Genomic DNA, 26,494 nt, shown 5'->3' with positions numbered 1-26,494 from the left:
GGGGGTTGGAACTAGATGATCTTTAAGGTCCCTTCCAACCCAAACCATTCTATGATTCTATGATTCTATGATAGTTATTGAACGTGGTCAAATTATACTAGTGTCTTCACAGTGATATATAAAATCATAGTGTTTATTGTTACTGGTTACAGGTGTGATTCCTGCTTTGTAAGGATAGTTTTCTTTCTAAGATTGTTGTAACTTCAAACTTGTGAAATCCATATGAGTTCTACATGTTCACTTTTTTGTGTGGTTCTAGCTATTTAAATACAAAGTTTACAAAAACAGCTTTTCCACTGGCAGAAATATGAAGTGAATGCAGTCATTGCTAAATATTTTCTGGTGTCATTTCAAAGATATCTGCATTTTCCATAAAAGATATACAGATACAACTCCATAATTGCCTAGGAAAGATCTCTGTTAGATTTTAAATCATACAGAAACTGTGTTAATCTGAAGAAAATACCTTGGAAAGTTACACTGCAATTTGAACGTCGAGAAAGAGTGAAAAGTTGGTCCCAACCCACTGAAAGTTATTCTTATCCATATTACTTCAGCTGCAATGTAAACTGTGATGTTACTTAAAAGACTTCAGCACAATTTATTCAGACTGTAACCTCACATGTTGCCAATTCAACAGTGGAATGTTAAGGAAAAATAAAAAGAGAAAACACAAATTTATACCTTCTGTGGGTGACAAAAACATTATTAACATGACCCAGCCCGTTGCAGCCTGGCAAAGGACAGTGTGGCAGCTCTTGTTTGTTCAGTTTCCAGGATAGTGAAGACCCATTGACAGGACTCTCCTTCTGTCTCTTGGCAGCCAAAGGACAACCAGAAGCAGTGCGATGAGAAGTGTATTTACCTGATATGTGACCTTGGCCATCACAGCCTATCACTGGACATCTACAGAAACACAGCAAAAGAACCCCGTTTTCACTGGAGAGAGCAGGCAAAGACAGTCTCAAGAAAGTCTGAGATAATAATTCCAGCTGCCTGTGCCACTTTGCATTAATGGATTAAGACTCGGTCCCCTGAGGCACACTGTACCTGAGCATCCAATTCATGTCAAGCTGAGTTATAGGGGTTCAGGTGATCTTAAGATTAGTCAATTTAAAATACAGTCGTACAGCCTAAGAAACTAAAACATTCATTTGGATAGTATTTTACCAGAAAATAAAATTGAAATTCTATCATCACAGGCAATAAATCACACTTCTACAAGTGTATGGGAAGTCAACATTCTCTCCTATCTATCTAGGTTTTTGCCATGAAGCAGAGGATGGGTTCCTGTACCTGGAAAACTTGTATCATCTCATGTAAATACTTGCAAAGAAAGGTTTGGGATTTTTTGTGCTGCTCTGTCAGTGTCATGCAGCGTCTCATTGATCATTAGCAAGTATTAAGAACAACATTGTATGCAACTAAAGCTTCGTATCTATACTCTAGCAGTTACCATTTACTTATTCTAATGGAATGTGCATTCAAGTCAGGAATGTAGTGAATCTCTATTGAGTTTCCAGTTTTCACTTTAAGTGAAATTTTTATTTATTTATAGAGGAAAGACATGAGATTTACATATATTTAAGTTCTCTGGGACATATTTTTGAAGGTGTCACTCTGATTTAATTAGCTGACGTGAAGATTTCACTACAGGCAGAAATAATTTGTTTTTCTTCGTTTTGCCAAATTTTCTAACCAAGTGGCAGTTTCATAGCACTGTTTAAAATAATTGGACCAATGCAAGCAGATACAGCAATCCTTCCTCACTGTTCAAGCTCCAAGGTGATGGACTCCACCAGCTTCGCTAGAAGCAGAAACGCTTGGCTCACCTCCAGCTGTAGGCCCTACTCTCACGTGGCTCAGATTAACTGGAGCATCTCCTATGATGCCTCAAGTCCTGAGGTCTTATGGGCTTTTTTCCCCCTTCACTGGTGGGAGACCACTGCTTTTGTACTCACTTAAGTTCAGGGTCTTCTTTTTCTTCCTTGGTAGGAGTCACTTTGATACCTCCTTTCCTGGCACGAGGACAACCAGATAAACTGAAAGAAGCACACAGAATAAAAGCCACCTCTTTCTGCTGCTGCTTGCTGAGAACCCTGAGCACTGTAGCCCCATGTGATAGGATGGTTTTTACCTTCTGTGGGATGCATAGTTCCCCGTCACGTGGCCAGAGCCGTCACAGCCAGGTGTCGGGCACCTATAGAATAACACAGGGAGCTTACAAAATACAGCTTCAAAGGTACACAGTAAATAATGTGTACCTTCTGCATTTTGTCTAGGGTGGAAGAAAGAACAGCAGAGCTTTTGTTGAATAATTAAAACTAGTTCTTACTATTTTTTTTTCTTTTTAAATGAGCAGGCTCCTTTCATATTTTTTTTTCTTTTACAACAAAGTTTTAGTAAGGAATGTGAAATATATTGCATATGATGTGTAGATTTATTTAGTTTATAACACTGTTTGTACCAAACATTTTTCCTTGTACAGGATCAACATGCCAAAAAAAAAAAACCAAAAAAAAACCAGCTTGATATAGATCTATTTGTAAATTTACTGTTATGTGTTTGTTTGCTATTCTTCTGATGTTTTCAGGTACAGATATAAATAAACACATTGCCAGTATTTACAGAAGGGGAAATGGAAGCAGAGAAGCAGTTTTACTTTTGGGCATCAATAGGCGAGAGCCAGAATTTGAATTTAATAATTTGTATATTCTAGCACTGTAAGCATACAACAGGACCATATCTTCCTAGCACTAGATTCAACTGGGTATTCAGCTTGGCAATTGGATTATGCTTATGTCTAATAGTTAAAGAGTTTCTCTGTGTGTGTGTGTGCAAGAAACAAGCCTTTTCAAGTATGAATGTTTAACACTAAAACATCCATACAATGAAAAGAAACAAACCTTCCTGTTACTGTGTTTTTGCCAGTGGTCTGGGAGGGTGGGCTTCTTGCGTGCTCGTTGTACATGAAGAATGTGCTCCAAAAGCCTGCTGGAGTCAGTAGGTCTTTCCACTGACTTCTATGGGGTTTGCAGCAGGACCTTCCTGGTAGCACCTTCCATCCCAGAACTTCAGATATTTTATTTCTTTTTTTTTCATTTAAGTGTATTGTATTTCTTGTGTGGGTTTTTGCTTTGGTTTGGTTTGGTTTGGTTTTTTGAGAGAAGAGAAACACACCTCAGCACAAGCAAAATATTTACCTTTAGAAATTGTGCCAGCCAGTTCTATGTTTCTGTATTATACAGCACAAAGTTCTTATGCTAAGCATCCCTAAGGGCCTTTTGAATGCTATGATTCTTACAGAGTATCGGAATTTCAGAAAGAATAATCTTGCCAAATAATCTTGTACTGAACCATTAAGGAAACTAGCATTGTTCAATACCCTCTTAAGGGTCTCAGTTGTTACTGAATCTTTCCTGAGGTGAGGAGATGGGCAATTTCATCTAGTTGTTGGTAGGCTGCCATGGAAAACACCTACAAATATGATTGTAGTAACACATCTGAGTGTGCAGGTGTACCTCTTCACAGAATATTTGAAACTATTTTTCTGCAAACAATTAATTTGTCAAAAATATGATTTCTTTTGGACATGACAATTTATTCACTGATTCAAGCAGAATTCAGCAAATAATTTCAACTGAAGATAGGGGAGACTTTTTTTTTTAAAGACAATGTCAAAATATTTCATGGTACCATTTTCTGAACAAAACATTTTGGCAGAATGACATGCCTCGCACTGAGAGTGAAGGTAGAGGTGTGGGTTGCGGAGTGCCAGATATGCTTGACTGTGTAAAGCTAAATGTTGACCTGTCTGAGTGTGGGACAAGGACTGGGCACAATGTCATGTGGAGAAGACAGAAAGGGCAGATGTCTGGAGAATGTGAATGCTCACATGTAAATCTGGAACACCTGCCAAATACTATGGGTATTAATTTTGGCTACTTGTTTTATCAGATGATCACAGATGGAAGAGATGTCCGCATAGACTGGACGTGGATTTTAACTCAGTAAGAGTTCTTTGTGGGAGACACTCAGATCATGAGTCTGAGAGTTATGGGCTTAAAAAAGACACTAAACTAAATTTGAATCTCCCCATCTGCATTTACCACTTGCAGCAACAGTTAGATTTCACAACCAGATTAGAGTCCAAAGTATTCTTGAAGTCATTAAAGATTTGAGGCTGAGATATTATCAATACTGATGAAATTATAAGATGATATTTCAGGTGGATTACTGACAAATTAGTAAGAAGCTTCACTAGGAAGACTCCTAAGCTTGACCACTGGGTTGGGTTTTCCAAATATTGATTATATCTTTGTACGGATTGTGAAATTCCACAATACAAGATACACCAACAATGTATTGCCTTACAATCAGTAATACTGTGGATCTTCATCAGCTTTTAACTTGCTGATGAGTTTGGACTGGTGCCCCAGCTTAGGAAGTCATCCTCTGTTTTTGGATCCCTGTGCAGAGCCAAGAAAATCAGATTTACATTGGAGGGCCAGAGGCCTCAGGAGCTCGAGCTAAAAGACGTCAACTCTCAAGGGGATGTAAGTTACAGATTCTTTTACAATTCATCATGTTTGTCTTCCAAGCACAAATCTCTCAGTGATTTCACACAGAAAATCTTACAACTGTGCATTAAGTACCTGCTACTTTGTTTCTTTCTCCGAGAGGGTTGTTTTATTTTTAGGTAAATGAACTACAACTGCATGTAAAATTGATACACTGAGCTGCAGATCTAGGAACGTTTCTGGTACTCCTACTCCCTGGAAAGCTCACAGAAATGGTTGGATATGAACTTTAGTTAAGACAAACCCAGGTTTGCCTTACAGAGGTCAGCTGAGAAAACTATTGCCTGAAATATGTCATGCTGCCTATGGAGTATGGATCAGTATCAATGTGTTGTGTGAAACCTATCTAGAAGAACTGCTAGAATGTCTCCTAAAATTGGCTTATAACCACTGAAACAACTTGTCTAAGGATAGGACTGACTACCCATTCCTTAAAGTTTCTGAACTGTAAGTAAAAATCTTTCTAAAGTACAGTTTTAAAATTCTTTAAGGCTTGGTAAGCAGCTCTGGTGAAATAGGATGATCAGTCATAATTCTCCCATATAGCTTTAAAATCTGTGAGTCATCATCAACTTTAGTATGTTTTAATTTGACCACCTTAGATTGCTTTATGCAAGGAAGAATCCTGAGATAAAAATTTGAATCTGACTCAAAGGCTCACTTTCTGAACAGATCTTCCTTATTTCCAAACTGTAGATCACATGGAAGCCTTGTATCTTTGCTGGCTTAGAGTTTCATAATTAAAGCCAAAATCATGTCTTGATTCTGGCAAATTAAACGTGGATAACATTTGGAAAAAATACACAGCTTTTTCGTATTCATGCCTAACTACATGAGGGTACTTTCCTGGCCTGATTCTATGAGCATTTATGCCCTCTGCTCACATAGCGGTACTAAAATTAACTATTGATATCACTGTATGATACCAGTCCAGGCATGATTGCAGTTTTTGGTGTATGATTTCATTTAACCAACACTTATCAAAAGCAGAGGTTTGTTTAAAATTTTACCTGAACAATGTTTGCAGGAAGCTAAAATAAGGTGGTACATTTGTGGAAAATAATTTTATTTATCCCTTTTTCCTTTTGCAAATTGTCTGTGAACAGATTTTGATTTTTGCTCTTTTTCTAGTTAATTGAAATTAAATGCTAAGTGCGTTATGCAACATATTTCTGTCTGTGAAATGTTCATGAACTTTGACTTTGTCTTTCACAACTCACTTATTATACATGGCGTACAGTGTGCAGTTTGTCATTTAAGTCATATGCTGTTGCTCCTCTTTCCTTATGGCATGACCAAAACTCTAGAAGCTTTAGTGGAAAAATAACCATATTGGTATGCAAATTTCCTTATTCACACATGAATGGGGGGGGGGGGGCGCTGCATGAGGAGCAACTATTCAAAATATTTGTGTGACTGTCTATGTATGGCAGAAAGCCAACAAAAGCAGGGACAAATATATATGACTCAGCAAATGATTTCAAATTTGTCAGCATTTTCACAAGTCAGTTCCTTGCTTCTTGTGCTGCTCTTTTTAAAACAAACTAAAAGTAAATTTTATACCTCTGAGACTCCAAGATGGAAAAACTGAAGCATTGTACCAGTGTATCAGTTTACCTACTGACTTTGGGAACTGCTTTTGAACAGTTGCTGATATAAATGGCCTTTCTTTGCCATTTTTCTGCATCTCCAGCAGATTCAACTCCATAGCTACCATCAATTCAACATTTTGTTTATAATTCAAGATGTCCAACTAGAAGATGAGACCACTAATATTTGATCTGAAGAAGCTAACTTGTGCCTAAACACTGAATCAAGCTTAAATGTAGTCACTCCTACTATTAATACCACTAGAACAGTGTAATAGTGACATGATCAGACTTTATTTTCTTCTATCTGGACTATGGATGAACCTAAAGGACAGAAAGGACAGTCACAGGATTCTCCTCTTTTTACACGCATTCATGAGTTTTTCCAAGCCATCTATTATGGGATCCAATTTACAAGTTGCAGAGGGAAAGCTATGAAAGAACTCTAATTATCCTTTCCTCTTCCACACATCCTTATTGACAAAGCCAATTCAATAACTAGATGACTGGTTGCCAGTACCTCTCTTGACTACAGATTTTTGAAATATTCATATGTCCCTATACATCTGTCTATATAGCAGAGCCTGCACAGTCCTTTTGTAAATGACATTTCATGGTGAGAATTATGCCAGCACAAAATCATATGACTTGATGTCTGCTTCAGTGACATGAAACTCATAGTATATGGTAGTGAATGATAAAAAAATGATTTGCAGGGGTTCTGGTGTCATTTTTAGATTTATTCTAACTAGATTTATTTCTAACTAAATAATTCTAATTTATTCTAACTGGATCAGACTGAATTATTTGCCAGATCTGTCTTACATGTTAGATATTTTCTATTTCTTACTGATTCAGAAATACTGTGAGAGCAGCCTCTCTCTTAGCCTTTACAATTTTTTCCCCCAGGTCCTGGTTAATTCATGAAAATGAAGGGGTACAAAAATGAAGAAAGACAAATGGAGAAAAGTAAACTCTATTTCACTCAAAAGCTTTCAAACCAATTCACTTCAAATTTTGGACAAAGGTTTGACGTAGAGCAATTCAAATGGACAACTTCATCGATGTAGGGAACACGCTGATCAAAGATAAATAACAATAACATTTGTACTATTATCAATACTTACTTAAGCTCCTGAGAGTTAGCAGCCATAAGGGATTTTAATGTCTTGTCAGCTAACGGGCACCCAGAAACACTGAAAAAACCACCATGTGAAGTTTTACTAAAACAGAACATATTTTCTTAAAACAGCAACCTCCAGACAATCTATGACTTATAATGGGAAAAAAGAGATCCTCAAATATTTGCTCTTGGCAAAGGAGAAGCAGCCAATACCAGGCTGCGGTGCTTAAATTACTGGAAAGACATACAGTCAGGGCCAAAGGTTTCCAAGGCCCCTGTAAAGCTTTGCATGGGAAGTGGTGCACAGAATCCTTCCTTTATGTTGCCTACATGAAGGTCAGGTAGAGAATCTGGTCCACATGGCTGGGAAAAGGCAGAAACTGCTTCCATCCTGCTCCCAAAAGGAAAGGCAGGAAGGTTGAAATGTCAACCACCAGGTATTGGCTATTGACAGTAGGCTATTCTGAGGAAAATATTTAGCATGCTCAGATTATGTTAGCAGATCTATGAATTTCAAAATCATTCACAGAGATATCTACAGGTCTCAGCTAAGACATGCAGCTACAGTAATAAGCATATGCTGCTTAACCTCATCAGTCTATTGAGTCCAGACCTTCACAAAATATAACAAAAACAGGAAAAACAGCCACATTTCTATACGGATTATTCTCTGCAAATTACTGTTGAATACTTAACCATGGTTAGTATAAAAACGTTCAAAGATGACAATAGCTAAAAGTAGCTCTTATTTCCTGCTTTAGGCTTCCTGTTGTTTCTTACCTGCGGTGTGAGGCATAGTTTCCTGTTACATGACCGCTACCATCACATCCTGGAGTTGGACAGCTATGTGAAGAAGATGCAATGAGAAATTAGAGTATGTATAATACGCCACATAGCTCACTCTACCCTGCAGTGAATTGGGTAATGATCCTTAGGGCAATCACATTCATCATTACACATCACTATCGTGACACTACAGAAAACCAGCAGAACTTACATGACACTTCTAGTTTTCAATTATTACTGGAAGCATAGACGGAAAAAAAGTTTTCCTATTTCCACCATGCAAATGAGTCAAAACCTTATTTTTTTTAATCTATATAACATGAAACCACCATGCTTTCTGTAGATTTTTTGGTTACGTCTTGGGTTCTTCAAAGGACAGTTTAGTTACCAGTACCAAATTTTGACAGCAATTCATAAATGTTAACAATGAAGTTTCCGATCTGACCTCCTCTATAACACAGGCCAGAAGACAGTAATATTCAAAATAATTCCCTTGACTTCTGACTGAAATAAGGCACCTTCTTTAGAAACACATCCAATCTTTATTTGCTGACATAAATGAAAAATTATGTGTTACAGTTGCTTGCAGAACAGAAAGTACATCAAGCTCACACAGCTGAAGTTCAGAATGAGCACAAAAGTTTCCCAAGATGTTCCTCAGCTGAACTGAAAAGTGATACAAAGGTGGTATGCATTTAGCACAACAAATATGTCCCTTTATGCCAAGAGATGGAGGTATGTTTGACCTGGAGAAGATGTTATAGTTTCTGTTTTTCCTCAACCCTTCTTCAGTGATAGCACTGAGCTCATTTATCAAATTGGGATATAGTCCTCTGCAAGAGGGCAAAGTTATCAAGAAATGCAATTTGTGCATGGAGGGGGAGGGGTAGGTGAATTAAGTATACCTTTCTACAGTATTTTACAACACTAACACCAGTCCTTCAGAGTCACCTTATAAAGGGCTGTGTCTTCTTTCACTGGGCCCATGGAGAAGAAAGGCGTGCAGAAACTGTACAAAAACTTTTAGCTGATGCTCCATAGTAATGAGTAAGGGGTACCTGAGATCCTCACCTGGCCATTTTCTCTGAGCTGGCAGAGTGCTAGGAACTTTTTCAAATCGGTAGAGAAGCCTTAGGAAGACATCAGCCTCATTTTCACAGCTCATTTCAACTTGAGCAATGCAGTTATGGGCAAGAGAATTAACATGGAAAAATAGAAGGCACATGCTAGGAGGTGGTACTTACAGATTAGTTCACTGCAACTGAGCTAACCATGCCAGAATTTTTTTTTCTGCAAGTGCTTATGTCATTTTAAAAACTTCCTCATGATGGAGCCACCTGTATTGAATTGTTCTGTACAAGTTCTCAGCTCAATGGGATCATGGAAATGCAGTCTGTTCCCTATATTACATAAAGATTCTTCTGAGAAATTAAAACTATTATTTAATTTTCTGGACAGCTACATTTTCGATGCTTGTTTCTACTCACTGTTTGAAAATAATACAGCAAAACTACAGTAAGCTGATCATTGCCCTTGTAAATACCCTGGGAATTATTATTTAGGAGGGTAGAAAAGTATTTTACAGACATCTCAAAACAGGTCTCTATCACAAAGGAATAAATATTACAAAAGAAAAGCCATTAGTCTTCAGCAAATAAATTCTCAGCGATTTTTGTATGCATTTGTTTTAGAAGAGGCAAAACAAACCTGACCTGTAGCAATTTAGGTCATGAACTAGAACTGCAGATATAATGTGGAGAGTAGACAACATGCAGACTGCACAGCATGAGGGGAAAGAATCGCTCTTCACAGCAGCTTGCCCCAGGGAAATGTAATTTCTAGAGACAGAGGCGGATCTAACTGATTCAGTGCCACTGAGTCTGGGGAGCAGGACACAAGGTGACGGGATGCGACTCATTTATTTATGGGTGAGCCTGCAGTGATACATTATGGGCTATCATCACTAAGCGATACGGAGTGAACTTGTCTAGAGAGACCTACTCTGGTTTGGGATAGAAAGAAAAGTGGTATAATTGCAAAGTCCTAGTTGACTATTACAGTGAAAACACTCTATTGATACCAAAATGGTGTTGATGTGAATCTTTGTGAAGAGTCTAGATGAGATTTTAAAAAGTAACTAGTGTTATGAACTGGTTAGGACAATTTTACTGAAAGGATTCTAAACTGAAACAAGCTGTTGCATACAGAAAGATTTAACAAAATTATCCTGTTTTCTTTGCAGTTTTAGACACTAAAGTTTTGGAGCTTAAGACAGAGCAAGTGAGTCTCTGTACATGGGATAAAAGAGTATTAGCCTATGCTCCCAGAGTGTGAATTTGTGCATCCACTGGATTTTCAGTAGGACAGAATAACTAATTCTGCTTTGAAGGAAGCAGATGAAGGACTTACTTAAACATAGTTTTCATATAGGTTGGAAAAACCTGGGGCAGCTCCTGTCTTGTGTTTTATCTTTTTATGAACTTTGCGTGTTTCCTATCTGAGAAATCTCCCTCACTTCTCCACAAACTCTCAACAGTGGATCTATAACAAAGATTGTCCAAATAAAGTTTATTTAATTATGTAAGCATTAGCACAGCCAATCTGTAACACACTACAAAACTGTGTGTTTTGTAGAAGGAGCTGTTGCCTATTTGTTACCTATGTATCTGAGGAATAAGGAGTGATACCCAGTATAACATTAGCCGTGAATCTGTCTGGATTCCCAGGCCTACTCTGCCTTGTTTCAGCTCCAGACCTCATGTCTACCCAGTTGCATAGACACAACAGGGAACTAACTACGCACAGTGAACTGTCATGCAAGTTGCCCTGCTCAGCTCCTGCAAATCTACTCCGAACCAGCACTCAGAACAACGGTGTAGTCAGTTTTCAGCAGGGCAGAGGAAAACGTGGCTTTTTTTGTGACTTACGTGATGAGTTCCTTTTTGAGATCTCTTGAATGGAGCTTGGGTTTAGGACTTGGTATGGAGACATCTCCTGGATACTTCTTTTCCTCCATGTTTTCTGGAGAGCTCACTGGATCTTTCTGAAATATTAGATGAGAATGTGACAAAAGGTTTCTTTCTACAAGGCCTCCCATATATTCAACAAATAATTTGCTGTGGCAAGAAGAGAATCTCTTGGAAAACATTACAAAAAAATTCTTAAGAAAAGATGGAGAGAGATGAAGAAAGTTTAGTACAATTTCAGGATCTCATAGGTAGACTTTTAAAAATGTTGAACTGTATATTTGTGAAAGTATTTCTGAAGGTGGATGCTGTTTTAAGCTGTATATAGGGAAAATTTAGGTTAGATTTATAAAATAGTGGTAAAGGACAAAGAAAAATACACAGAGAAAATAAAAGCAGTTGTTGAATATATAGAGCCAAACAAGACTTCAGCAAGTTTGTTCTTCTTTTTTTTCTGTGCAATTGCATCACTGAGCTTTGTATGCAGTTGAAGTGAGTACCACTGTACTGTGAATTACAAAAGTACAATCATAAATTAAAAAAACCTATTGCACATAAAGACATGTAAATGCAAAGCTTTTTAGGTCTGTAGAATGGAATGATTTGTTATCTCATCCAAAGAGCAGAGTCTTGTTAAACTAAAATTGTAAGAACAAAACCGCTTTGAAATTTTCTTAGTAGCAGGCTGCTAAAGGTAGTTCTTTATTTCTACTAGTTGTAGATTAAAATCATCACTGCTACAGTGCTGTTTGATGGATGGTATGGACCATGAGTATTCACTCCCTTGGGAAGGCATTTTAGAAATCTGGAGTCCTGGAAGGAAATTACATTTTTATTTTCTGAAGAAACTTCTTTGATCACTTCAAAATAGATTGGTTTATACTTAGACTTTGAAAATTAATGCTTTCAATTATTATTATTTTTATGAAGGGTAAGTATTTCCTTTCTGGAGGGATGCTCTGTGGATATTGTATCATTCAAGAATTCTCCAAAGCCCATAGCATGAATTATCAAATCTCTATTAATCCCTTCTGGGATTTGATGTTGGTTTGGGGACTCCGTTCCAATACTCACGTAGGTATTACCCAGAGATTACTCTCTGTAGGAGCAGAAACTGCTGCCTGTGGTTGAGGGGAGAAGCTCCCAGATCCTGCTAAACTCATGAGGCTGGTGCCATAGATGCTCTGGGCTTGTGCAGCTTATGAACGTGCCAGGACAGAGGGACAGGGATGTCTGCAGAGCTGTTAACACAGAGCGGAGGGCTGAGGAGAATCTGGACTGAAAATGGAGATTCTGCCTAACGGGACTTGTAAGCTCTGCGGGGGTGTTTCTTCTGATAAAGCTTCCATATGGTCCTCAATTCTGGCAGCTCATCTTTGCCTGTTTGGAGACTGGATCCTCAATATGACTTCCTTCTGCTTTCTGGTACTGGCTACCTACTGCCTACTGAAACTCACACTACACATACATATAGAAACCATGCCATATTCTTGCTGTATCAATTACTACTGGTTTTTGCAACCACATTTGTGGGGTTAGTTTGTTTGGGAATAAGCTCATCTGCTACAAATATAGAAGGCAAAAATACATATATTCAGCGTTTCTAAACACTTTCATAGTAATTATCAAGTAATTATTTTAAATAAAAAAACCTTGACATATTTCAGGCTTCTAAAGGAAAACTTCAGATAAGGAGTGATAGAGAAAATTAAAGACATGATAAATATTGTTAAAATGTTAATACAGAAATAATAAATAGTTGAAAGTCCTCCAAACATGGAAACTAAAATCCTAAAAACCAAAAGTGGAAAAATGAATGCCAGCTTTGTTCAAGATTCAAGAAACCTCAAAGGCTGTTTTCCAACATAGAGTTAAATCTTGGTTCCAGCGGCATATGGGGGTGTTTTTTGCCACTGCAATCTGCAGAATGGGGATTTGAGTTCCTGACTCTCTCTGTCCACAAGTTCTGACCTGCCTTTCTTTTATACACGTGACTGCAACTCTTACAGGGATGATCACCAGTGTAAGTCACTGTAAAATCAAAAGCTTCCAAAAGAAACAATAAAATGGTGACCCTCTGTTGCCAGCTGGAAGGCGTCAAATGTCAAAATAACTTCAAAAAACACAGGTGAAGTGGTTTCCACTTAATGTAATGGAGGTTGAAGAAGACTGGCTTATCAGTTTCTTCTCATCAGCTAACTCCGATAGGCTACATCTGTATCACTGAACCAATGCTTTTTTTCTAAAAAATTAGTGCATGCCTTGGCTGGGTCCTAACTATGTATCAAGACCAGACACACATCAGCCTCTTGCACTTCTTGTCAAAGGTCCAGCTGAGAGGAACCTGGAGCGGAGGGTGGTAGAAAGCCCACCCTGCAACCCCTTGGGATCCTGAACTGTGTGATGTACCTCAGGATGCACCTGCAGCAAACAAGAGTATCTGTAACTGTTCGTGCTGCAGGGTTTATTAATATTTTCATAGATATAGCTTGTGTTCTTTATCTCAAATGAAAGATATCTCGTGATCTTTTGCTGGTGATGGACCAGAAACTTGTGTATGTGCGTTATTCATCGTGTCACTGTCTGATACCTGCTGCACAGAGAGGACTGATCGAGAACTGTGTATATCGAGGCTTTACAAAAACAGTGTTACAGTTTACAACTTCATTTAACGATGTTTCACTGAATCATTTAGCAAAAATAAGATTACAAGTTGAAAGTTGACATGAGTACATCTATAGCCACCAGCATAACTGATACTAGAGGCTTTAGAATTGCAGTATTTTTATTTTCTATCTTTGAAATAATTCATTTTTTCAAATCTTAATTGTGAATTTCCTTAATTGCCTTATTAAGATTTTAATATTTTTAAACTAATAGCTATACACACACATACATACACAAACATCTATAATTTCATAGTATCTGCTCTTTTGAAAAAGAAAAAATGTAATAAGGACCCAAGTAGGAGCACAGTTTGTTTCCTAGTTAACATCCCTCAGTATATTTCCCAGGAATGAGGGAGACATATAGACCTTTAAACAGGTGATTTCTTCAGCATTGTCTTAGCACCCTGTGGAACACTTGGTATTATTCAAGCAGCATGAAATCTTCAGGTGGGTAGAAGCTGCAAAAGGAAGACAGTGCAAAGGGAATGCAGGGAAAGGAATACCAGAACTCTGCCTTTCTAGGACCTTACATCAGTACATGTGGCCCAAAAGCAGCTGCATCTGTCTGAAACAAGTAGGTCAGACCTAAAGACCAAATATTTTTTGGTCCTCTGCACTTAGGACTGAGCATAGAGCATCACGCCTTGGCTCGTGTGCTTCTCCAGAGATTTAGCTTTAGATGGAGAGATAATCCTTTGGGAAAAAACCTTTAGCACTTCCTACTTTTTGGTCTGTTATGTGATGATCATCACAGCTAATCAAGTCCAACCGTATGTATAATTTTTCCTTTCTCATTTGAACGGATTTATAACTGAATGCTACTAAAATTCTGAAGAATTCCAGACTAAAAGGAAAATCAGAACCAGCCCAATCAATCCAAACACTACTATTTTCTGCAAAGAGCATGTGTGTATTCACGCATGCACACTACAGAAAGCAAGCAAGCAATGAAACTCCATTAATGTACAGATGGAAGTTTATATTGATTTCAGCAAAGACCAGAACATAATGGTAACATGAATAACAGATAATAGCATCTGGCACTTTTAACATTTTTAAGCCCTGAAATCTTTGGAGAACTGACAGTTGAACTAACTGACAGCTCTAGTTATTTCTCGGCGCTTTCCTTTTGGAGAGATTTTGAGCTTTTTCCAAATTCAGATTTTTTTTTTAAGGGGGCATCTGGACAGGCTATTTCGCTGAGAGAGAGAGAGACAATATTTTCTGGAAATTACCACCAAAATTAAGCAACTGTTGTGCATATGAACCAGATAACAATGAATTAGAAATAGATATAATCAGTCATTTTCTTTGCACGAGAATAACTGCCAGTCTTCGAGTTGCAAAACAGAGCCTCTGGCCCTGAGATCAGTGAACGTGTCAACGCTCTCTGGGATTGCAAAAGCTCACAGCAGAGTTCTGGGGACAGATCCTTGGTTAGGGACAAACTGCACAGTGGCAAAGCACCGAGTGCAAGGGGCAAGAGTGCCCGAGCACAGACCTTTACGTCCTGTCGGGTAGTCTGCTGATGCTTCCAGGTCCCTGGGGCAGTAAGGGAGAGGGAAGTAGCCAGCCACTCATCGCGGCCCTCCAAAAGTGGAGCAGGGACTGGGGGGATGCGGAGGTGCTCCTGCCATAGCTGTCGCTGAGCTGCAGTGGCAGCAGGGAGGAGGAGCAGCAGGACAGGCCCCCTGCCAAGTCTGCGACACCGATTGATCCCCTGCAGCAGGGCGGTTCTCTCGAAGCTGGTTGTGCTTGCTCATTATGCGGCATGAATGGGGAAGAGCCCTCAGCCTACCGCCTCGTGTCAAACCCACTCCAAAACCCTGATACAGGGATCACAGTCTCATTGCTGAGGTAAGGAGCAGCATCAGCCCCACAGAGATGACCGCAAAGTGCTCTTCAAGACAACCCAGCCTCCAAGAAATGATCCACCATGGTGCAAACTCTCTCAGTGGTCTCATTATGACAGGTCTTTACTCAGTGCTGGCGGATTTTTTTTCTTCACATGGCTGAATTATCTTTCATGTCCAGGTATTTTTGGAATTGGAGGCCTGGATCCCCTAACGTCAGCCCTAAGTAGATTTACCCCTGTCTGTGTCTTCTTGAAGTGCCAGTTTTGATATTTGAACAAAAGATAATTTCCTAATAAATATAATGTTCAATTTCTATTATTCCATATATAACACCAAATAGGGAGGAAATGTATTTGAAGCTGAATAAAAACTCCAAATTGGGACATCTTTTATTCTGCTTCAGAAAGCCATCACTCAGGCTTGTCTATCTTAATTATCAAGGTTTTATCTAATTAGCCTTTAAAGGTGCTGATGGTCCCTTCCTGATTTAAGAAAAATGCAAGCAATCCATACTCTGACACCCAGGCTTAAGAGAAAAAAATAAAACCAAACTTGTCAACAAAATAGAAGAACAGGAAAGAAAGACAAAGAAAGGACACTATGCTGCCATCTTGCCAAGATAGGATAAACCGACATGAAAGAGCAAAACAGAAACAAAACCAAAATCAAGACAATTATCAGCTTGGAAGTGGCAGTCTAGGAGATTAGCCATAAAAGTGGGAAAGTTACTACATAAAAATATTTGCTGAAATTTTAATTGCTCATCTTTTTTCCTGCAACTGCATTTTCTGGTTTGGGCTCTTACATTCCTAGGACAGGTTGAAAAGGGAAGACACCTCTATATACTTCTCTAGTTTTCTATGCTGTTTCCTTATGGGATAAAAAATATCACAATTGGTGGAAATTATGTACATATCCTCGTGTGCTACTTATTGTAACTAAAACCTTCAGGAATTCCTAACAATTTTATATTTCTGAACTTGTGCTCTCAGACTGACTTCTGGACTACTGGACTCACTTGTGAGATCTAAGACTCACTGGTAGAGATTTCTTGAAGTACGTTAAATGTAAAATAAAAAGTTTTCCACTGATAGAATATTGCAGGCAAGAATCTAAGCATGTGTTTAAATGCTTAGATAATGAGTTAGCTAGAATCCTAAAGAGTTGGTGTGGAAAAATTACTTTTTGTTTCAGCGTGAAAAAACTACCTTGCTTTGCTTTCGGTGGTTTTTGGTTTGGTTTTTTTTTGTTGTTGTTTCTTCCCCCCCCCCCCCCCCCCCAAGGTGATCCCTAGGCCATTTGGGTGTATGTGCTATAGGACTGAGCCATTAGGGACTGTTGTGGTTTAACCCCAGCCAGCAACTAAACACCACGCAGCCGCTCACTCACTCCCCCCCACCCAGTGGGATGGGGGAGAAAATTGGGAAAAGAAGCAAAACCCGCGGGTTGAGATAAGAACGGTTTAATAGAACAGAAAAGAAGAAACTAATAATGATAATGATAACACTAATAAAATGACAACAGCCATAATGAAAGGATTGGAGTGTACAAATGATGCGCAGTGCAATTGCTCACCACCTGCCAACCGACACCCAGCTAGTCCCCGAGCGGCGATTCCCCGCCCCCACTTCCCAGTTCCTATACTAGATGTGACGTCCCATGGTATGGAATACACCGTTGGCCACTTTGGGTCAGGTGCCCTGACTGTGTCCTGTGCCAACTTCTTGTGCCCCTCCAGCTTTCTCGCTGGCTGGGCATGAGAAGCTGAAAAATCCTTGACTTTAGTCTAAACACTACTTAGCAACAACTGAAAACGTCCGTGTTATCAACACTCTTCACATACTGAACTCAAAACATAGCACCGTACCAGCTACTAGGAAGACAGTTAACTCTATCCCAGCTGAAACCAGCACAGAACAAAATTTAAAAAGCAGTCTCTAGTGGTGGACACCTTTGATTTCCTTATCTGAGACTTATAGGCATTCACAAGTAGGCTCTGAGAGCAAGATTTTTCAAAGTGAGTAGTGGTTTTTTTATGCCACATCTGAGAGGGCATTAAAACCAGTTCAACATTCACAAACCTCTACCTGTGGAAATTGATTCCCTTTAAACTGCATTGGACTGGTTGTCCCAAAGACCATCAGACGGCCACTCATCCAAGGGAAAAAGTCACTCAGGAAGTGAAAAACTACCTCTTTTTCTTCTTCTTTCCTTCCATGGGTCTTGCTGTAGTTGATTGGTGTATCCCAGCCTTCCTGTTCACAAAGTGCCTGGTAGAAGGCTGCATTTACCAGGATGCTGCTTGTTTTGAAAGGAGAAGAGGAAGGAGTGGGAAGTGCTGTGCTGGAAGAAGTGAGAGGCATAACTTTGTCTTGGCTTCGGTTCTTTTTCATGCTCAAATCCAGAGTGCCATTTTCATCCACTTCTATCTCAGCTCCCTGACATGCAACAGGAAACAGACATGTTTAGATATGGATATGGTGAGGCTGCAACATAACCATGTGGTGCTTTTAAAGGATAAATATAAATGCACGCTTTTATTTAAATTTATCTGAATCTAAACCCAGCTTTTCGATTTATATCAGTTAATGTCCAACTCTTAGGCAGACTTAAGAGTAGCCTCAGTAATAGTATCCCTGCATCTCAGCTTAAACATAGTAAGTAGAATTTAAATGAGGCCTCTAAACCATAACCTATACACTCTAAATCTAGTTTTATTTAAAAAAAGTTTAGCTTTAAATCTTCTTGATCTTTTCACTCTTACAGAGAACTATGACCCCAATTCACAGTTAAAAGCATTAATGCATTGTTCAGGTCATCAACAGCATTACTATTACATATCCTCCCTTCCCCCCACACCCCAGAAATATTACAACATCTGCATCATGGGGGAGAGAAGGAGGGGGGAAGAAATATGCCTAAAAGTAGCACAGTAGGAGAAATTTTCACTAGGATTTTGTAGATCACTCAACATATTGCCTTAATCATATTTTGACTAGGCCACTAAGGCGCAGGTCTGCACTGAGACCACTAGACTGGGAGCCACTGGAGGATCTTTAGGAGGTTGTCCCTGATGGAGACCTTCAGCATGAATTACCAAAGCCTTTGCTACCTGGGAAGTACACAAAGAGCAGCCTCTGACTGCAGGGGGGTGTGCAGTTTGGGGAGAGAGCCAACTTCTCTTTCCAGGCTGCTCTCAGAGCAGCTTCTGCTCACAGGAAGGGGCAAGTGTTGCTCAGCTGTACAAGAAGAAGAAGAAGAAGGGAAGGAAAGCTTACTGTTCTGCCTTACCCTGTCTGACCACAGAAAAAGAGTACAAACTCCTCTTCTTGGAATGACAAAAAGCTCCTGAAAGTGCAACTTACTAATGGAAGCAACAAAAAATTTCCCCTCATGCTCAATATGCAACACTGCATATTGACATATTGTGTATATAGGGATGAGTATAAGACTAGTCCTTGCTATTGCCAGCAATTACTAAAGTCAAGTAGGGGAAGAGGTAAAAGAGGTGGCTTCTGGAGGAGCACTTGGTCATCTAGTTCTGTGTGTTGCCTGAATAAGGTAGAAAACATTCAAAGACTATAGAGATAAATAACAACATCATAGATCTACGCATGTAGAATGCTGTAATTAACACTGCTCTGTGTCTTCCTGTCATTGTAATCACTACAATTTTGTATTTGCATCACCACAAAGTCAGATACCACTTGGGAATTTAGGGCTAGATATGTTAGGTGCTGTATAACTATAGGAGACAGTTGTATAAACCCAGATTGAGACTTTCTACCTTGAGTAATATAAAAGTAAACCCATAGTGTAAGTGAATCATCTAGACACCCTGTTGTAAATGGAAAAGAGACAGGTATGTCCAGGGGCAAGTTTTTCCATCTTTCTTGGACCTCTTCCTTAGGAAGAGATGAGACACTGGCAGAAAGGGTCCCTTTTTCTTTCTTCCCATTAGCTATTGCTGACGATTAGTCAACCATTAAATGGTTAAAGATAGGGCATTGAAACTTATCTTTGCTTCAGAGTTTTAAAACAGTTGTGGTGAAACAGGGAATTCTTCCCCTGTGCTGAAAGTGTGACAAAGCCACCCTGGTTGGACTGCAGGCACAAGCTTCCTTCATGCAGCCGTGTCTTCTACCACTGCCAGTGGTGACTCATTTAAAGGTAAAATTTGTCTGATGAGATCTTTTTAATCAGAAGGAAAATGTTGGTAGAAGATGAAAATTTAGGGCCCAGCAATCTCTCCTCAGTCAGACAGCCTGACTCCATTTTGTATTCATGGGCCTAAGACAGATGCCCACCTAGACCAAAGCACTACCAAGCCATCTGCTTGCCCCTGGTTCAGAAACTCAGGCGCCTCTTATGTTTGCTTCTCCTGCATAGCAAAGTTCTCATTTTCAATCACACAGCTTAAAGAGAGAGATGTTTTATTATATTTATGGGAAGTAAATACACTTCTAATATGTTCATACTAAGACGCTTTGGTTATATCTTTCTGCCCCTTTTTAGTAAATAGTTTAATCTCCTGCGATAGTTTTAAGCCCTGAATTTGACAGTGCAGCTTATCCTGGATAATAACTTAGTAACCACAACATCTTATGCCATCTGTATAATATCAAATACATTTTTATACCAGCATTAATAAACCTTAGTTACAAAAATCCAAGATATTAACTATATCAGTGCCAAGTGCACACTCCAGGATCTGACAATATAGCTGTGCCACGATCGCCCCAGTGTTTTTTGGCTTCATAGTTGATATGTAACTATAGCAATGAAACAGAGCTACAGTAATCAAGTTTAATGACCAATGTAAAGTAAAATGCTAAATATTGTAGTTGCTGACATTTTTCATAATAAAAAAACTTGGGTTAAGTCTGCACAACCAACATTCACATAAAATTCCAGACCTCTGTGACAGATGGCTTAGGAAAGGAAGCCATGTGACTGGGCTGCAGTAGTTTTATAGTGCAAAACCCATAAATAGTGCAGATTCTCTGTCACTGACAAAATATCAACTACTCAGAAGGCAACAGCGACAACAAAAAGGACCAAAATCAATCAAGCTCCCCTCCTCGATGAAACTGTACGTAGAAAAATATCAGGAAATGTATTGTCTCTGAGAAACAGATACCATTAGCCACAACAAGGAGCTCTGGCTGATAAGCAGATCATTTACTAATATGGACATTTAAACCTTCCTCAGCACTTTCCTGAAATTCACGTAGAAGTTGAGTTGTCCAACATGCACCTAATTCTGCTCAGGGAAGGCTGGGTTGTGTGTTTGTGAAGTAGCGTACAGATGGGGTTTAAGTGAGCTCACAGATGCACACAACAATTAAATATAGTCATGGAAAAAATATCCCCTTTTGCCCATCACAGGATGGATCACACGTTTACAGCATGGCTTTTTATTCAGAATGGTATAAAACAGCTATCACTTTGCTGCCTTCATAGCAAACTCCAAATGGCAGAGCAAAAAGAGAGGCTAGTCAGAGGTACTGCTCCAGTTTTCATTCCTACTCTCATCCCACCCTCCTCTCAATATGTCTCCTTTGCTTGTTTTACCACGTTTATTTTTACATTAATTTTAAAATGGAACTAAAAAGACAAAAATGGCAAATGGCAAAAAAATGCTAGAGCAGTGCTATGACATGCTGACAGAAAATGGCACTTACTATGCTTAGCTCAGACTTGTAAAGGCTGTGTTCTCCTCAGTGAAGGCAAGATCTTATTACTGTCAACTCTAGTGCATGTGTGAACAGGCCTATATTTATCCATTTATCATGACATATTTAAAATAGCTACCAAAACAATGTCAACTGTTCTGATTCTTCCTTGAAAATGTAAGCAAAGATTAAAGTGTATCTTATTATTTCCTAACTTATATTAGTTTGCAGCTGTGTAAACCATTGGAGCCTGATTTTGATCTTATTTACATTTATATTTACATTTACACTGGTGTAAACCAGGAAAAAATCCACTGAAGCAATGAAGAAAAATCAATGAGGGTGAGACGATACACATGGTAATTAAATTCAGGTTACTCCTTATCTACTCCCACATCAGTGACAGTGTAATCACCCCCACAGATTTTGCAAGCAGCTGGAAAAAGAATTCCAGAACAAAAAAATGCATAAAAAATGACTGAAGCATATTTTTGTTATTCCAGGATCTATTCAGTGAAAAGATAAGGTTCAAGCAGTACTCTACTATGAATAACTATCTAAAATGAAGGCTAATATAAATATGTAAACAAAAAAATGGTCTCTATCCTCTTCAAGTGCTTTGTACTTTAAAGTTAAGCTTTTTCAGCCTCCTTTATTTTATGACATCAATATTACAGAATATTTTCTAGTACATTATTAAGTCTTGTCCTTAGAACTGAACTACATCAGCTAGGACAACAACGGATGTTGCTTTTTGTGATAAATTACTCCTGCATTTTTTCATATGCTTTTGGTCCATCTGATCACTCACAACATTTAATACTCTGCAGTGTGTCTCCAGTAATGATTACAAGTTAAGCTTTATCTCATAGCTGGATCAGAAAGAGTGAATTATTGTGTCTGCATGAATCTTATTTAAACCTGTGACCTTAGGGAGATTGTATCATTACATATAAGGGGTTTTATGTATTATTTTGTTGGCATCAGCCGTACAACTTAATACTAAGTCCAGAGAAACAACATTATCAATGATTTTGCATTCCCACTAGCAGTTCAGTCTAGTTTGGAAAACTCAAAAGAGGAGTTCAGTTCTTGTATTGGGAGTAACTCTGAGACTAGTATCTTGCCATGTGTATGAATACTATTCTTAATGCAACTCCATCCAAAAGAGTATAATCTTTTCTATTCTCAGCCAATAAAAATACATGTGCCTGGTCCTCAACTCTTCAGACTTAAATTTAAGCAATTGAGTTCTTCTGCAGCAAATTAAAATACTAATTTGGGTCAAAATAAGAAAACTTGTAACTGCCCAGCAACATCTGAGACAAAAAATGAAGTCACAATTTCAGCCCAGAGCAATTCACAGATTAAAAAAAGCCAGCCAAGAATGTACTCAAAGACCAATATGCACAGCAGTATAACAGGATGGTACCTAGTGATATTCTTGGCTAATTTTTCATCCTGTATTTAGGCTTTAAGGTATTTGGAGTAAAGGACTGCCTGAGAAACGTGCTGAGTACTAACTACATTGTTGAAATAATTGATGTAATTATCACCATCATCAATATCCAAGAATGGAGAGATGACATAATTTTGTTCAAAAACAGAATTTGAACTTTAAACATTTTTAGCAAGTGTCATTTTTTGTTTTATTTCAAGGCATAATACGCATATGCCATTTTGTCTAAACAGGTGGGAAAAACACCAAAACAGTCAACAAAATGTTTGGCAAGCAGTAGTGATGAGGATACAGATAAACTGTATTGCTTAGAGCTACCTCTGTGAGACGTGAATGTGGTGAGGGCTTTAAACAGGGAAGATCCCTGGATGTTATGATGATGTAGACTCTTGCACTGTGCTAAAAACTGCAGGCTAAGCCTTCTAGGGGAGTCCTTCTGTTGACTTCAATGGGAGTTGAATGAAGCTACATAAACTGCAAATCAAAGGCAACCAGGAGACTGGTTTGGGGTACTGACCGCATAATAATTGGCTGATCAGGATTATATTCAGCGGAACAGTTTACTACAGTCCCAGGTGGAGGTTGAATGGCTCAGGCAATGTAACATGAATGTGGTATTAATTATTTTTGAAAACAGTGTCATCAAGGTATCTGATGATCTTAATATTTTGTATGCAGCTGATAGGTAATTCATAGAGAAAGGTTAGGATCTACTTTACTGATCATTTCAGAATAAATTTATTCTTTAAATTGCTTAATTTATAAATACATACTTTTAACCTTGAGATATTTAGCAGATCACCTTTGTACATTAGATCTCTTTGGAAGTTTTGCTTACCAATGGTACTGTTAACGTGCAACCTGATTTCTCTACCCTCGCTACCTTTGTCTTTCTTTTTTTGGCTTAGACTCTCCCTTTTGAACTGATATGTAGAGAATGTGACATATATATTTGAAAACCCATTAAATTAATGAAATTTGTGCTGTAAAAAACATTTACTTTTTCCTTCAAGTGTTATCTATATTTTCAGAAAAGCGATGAATATTCAAGGTAAAACATCCAACTCTTACTAAAAAATTGATAACACTCTGGAGGTCAAGAAATAGAATTTGAGAGACAGAAAGAAGAAAACCCCCAAACTTTGGGAATACACTTGTGCTAAAAAATGTTCTGGTGTTTTCCCCACCTGTTTAAGGAAGGTGACATATACATGCCTTGAGTGACTACAAGAAATTGATACTTGCTTGAAACGTTTGAAGTTCAAGTTCTGCTTTTAAAACTTAGAAGCGCAATATTTTTACAGCTCTGACAATTGTGTAACTTGCAGAGGATTTCCTGCAAGTCCAGGAAAACCTCTGCAGTCCCACATGTCCTTGCTTTACCACCACACTGCCTCCAATTTGCAAATGTGGCAGTGGCTTGGATTGCTGGGAGGCTGCCTGATGCTCATATAAGAGCAAACACCTTTACAAGTCAGGAGCTTTGATCTGCTAAAGTATGGATGATGCTAATCAGGTTTTCTTTGGCAAAGGAACAAAGAAACATGACAAGGGGCAGGACTGAGAGGTCTGATACTATGGGGCTCTGAACATAGCCACCCCACACAGGTATTTTCAGACCTGGAAAATGTGTGTGGTATCAAGAGTAGAAAAAGGAAATCATTAATTCTGTAGTCACCTGTTGATGCCACACTATCTGAGTCCAAACACTAATAAAGTCTCAAGAGATGTTATTTATCATCTAAGAATTTGTAAGGTATTCTACCAGTTAAATATTTACCTTTGCAGCCAATACCAGCCACAAAACAATTCAGATACATTGATAAATAGATAGTAGTCTCTTTAAAAATAACCTTATTTTTTGCTTCATATTTTAAAATAGGAAAGCGTCTTCATTGAAGAGAGTCTGGCAATTTATTTCCACAATTTTTTGTTTGAATCCTGTATGATAAAAGTAATAAATAGCCAAAACCAAATAAAAATGGGTTTTGCGTGGTTTTGGCCATCAAATCTGTTTGGGGCTTACTTGCCTGTGTTCTGGCCAGAAGCTAATTCTGATTCTTCTGTCAGATGTTTTGTAGCAGTATGCCCTCCAGAAAGTCTGGCAAAAGTGAAGGCAGGCAGATAGCAAGGTATGCAGGTGATTTTCTTTTAGGCTGGATTCCTGGCTGTGAAAAAGGAGTAAGCTATGTGCCCCAAGTGTCTCTCCATATCGTTACTATTATGTTCACTTCCATTCAAACGTTCCCCATGATTTGGCAACTGTGAAGCAGGTACGGAGGAGAAAATCTTTGGGTTATGCCTGGTCCCTTTACTGCTCTTCTCTGGCAAGAAGGTCTATTGCTGAGGTCAGCCAAAGGCTGTGGCAGCAATTTAATCCAGCCATTGGCATCAATTTCCATTTCCCTGCCGGAAGAAGTCTCTATTGAAGACCAGTGGAAGGAGCTTTCTGCAGCAGATATCAGGGGTGGATCTGTCATCTGGGAAAGGTTCTGTGAGCAATCTTTGGGGCAGATAATGTCTGAGTTACAGGGGATGCAAGTGGACACACTCTAAAAAGTCTACCCTGTGGCATCTCCCAACATCAGTTCCAAGATCCAAGACTTCACAAGTAGAAATCAAAGGCAGCAAAGTAGGGGATACCACTGTGCAAGGGCAGAAGGCTTGGAATACCTAACAAGGTGTTGCACTGGTGGTAAAATTAATGGTTCCACTCAAGGAATAATAGCTAACCCCTTAGCGATGGTGAATGAAGGCCCAACAAAATTGTAGACCAACAGCTGTGGAAGCCACCTCTAGCCAGACTGAGCCTGGTGCTAAAATAGACAAGGTAGAGTGACACTGACTTGCAGAGAAATAGGTCATCTGCCTTTTGGAGCACACATCATGACTCAGAGTCCCACAGCAGAAACACACCTGCTACTCTGTGTTTTGATAAATACACCTCTTTTCATTTCCCAGTGATTTCTTCTCAAGTTCTTGTAATGGCACCCTTTCATCTACACAGAGGTTTCAAAAGTTGCATTGCAGTGGAGCATGTGTGACTTTAATACAAATAATAAACAACAATGCTCCCACAACCATGGTCATCAGAAGAAAATCTTGTCTATTTTCATCAGCAGTATACTACTATGTAATGGCACAGAAAATAAGGCTCATAGCTCACACAGTACCATTTGTAAATCATAAAGATCCATGAGGAAATGCAGAGCAGAAACCAAAACATGAAAGCCACACAAACATCTACGATATTAGGCAGCTTTCCATTATGACAGACTTGCCCAAATTATCTATCTCCAAACGCTGTGGGCCTGATTCTCCTCTCTTGCCAGCAGAAAGGAGAATTTTACCAAAGTCAGTTGTTATTTCCCTCCCTGCACCTTGTCAAACTGTCATGAGCTCCAAACACAACAAACTCAATAGGTGTAGTTCTGTTCCACTGCTAGCAAAATATCACCTTGATTAATCACATGATTTTTATTTTTTATTTAAATCAGCTTCCAAAATGATCGCTTATGGCAGATTTCAGAGGGAGGAAAATTCCCTCTTTAAACAGATCTAGCTCATTATCCACCACAGATTGTTGCTGGATTTCAAACAACCTTCTTTCTTCTTCCCACAAAACTCCCCCCTTGTATTTAGGGCTCAATTATTAAAAGAGTTAACAACATAATTCCTGCTATTTATTTATTTTTATCAGAACTGGTCACTACATTACTGATTTTTCCTCTGCCTCTCTTCAAAAGAGCATACAAACAGAAGCCTCCTTTTTGGGGATTTAATGCAGTCAC

General features: G+C 38.8%; 1 protein-coding gene across 7 annotated transcripts in view; it reads right to left on the bottom strand.

Annotated features, from left to right (window-relative positions):
* ST18 (ST18 C2H2C-type zinc finger transcription factor) overlaps positions 1-26,494 on the bottom strand; it is a 173,187-nt gene that overhangs the window by 9,049 nt on the left and 137,644 nt on the right. For 6 of the 7 annotated variants that reach the window (XM_030012330.1, XM_030012331.1, XM_041123167.1 and 3 more), the window contains 7 exons: positions 17,762-18,007; positions 11,006-11,121; positions 8,073-8,135; positions 7,297-7,365; positions 2,138-2,200; positions 1,962-2,042; positions 685-906 (listed from right to left, as the gene is read on the bottom strand). In XM_030012330.1, coding sequence (XP_029868190.1) covers positions 685-906; positions 1,962-2,042; positions 2,138-2,200; positions 7,297-7,365; positions 8,073-8,135; positions 11,006-11,121; positions 17,762-18,007 — 860 coding nt within the window. The remainder of the gene's footprint in view (positions 1-684; positions 907-1,961; positions 2,043-2,137; positions 2,201-7,296; positions 7,366-8,072; positions 8,136-11,005; positions 11,122-17,761; positions 18,008-26,494) is intronic. The other variant, XM_030012332.1, reaches the window with a different exon arrangement.

The sequence above is a fragment of the Aquila chrysaetos genome, chromosome 4 (assembly GCF_900496995.4).
Source record: "Aquila chrysaetos chrysaetos chromosome 4, bAquChr1.4, whole genome shotgun sequence".
In the NCBI taxonomy this organism is placed as follows: Eukaryota; Metazoa; Chordata; class Aves; order Accipitriformes; family Accipitridae; genus Aquila; species Aquila chrysaetos.
Note: the sequence above shows the minus strand (reverse complement) of the source record. Positions and strands in the feature narration are given on the sequence as shown.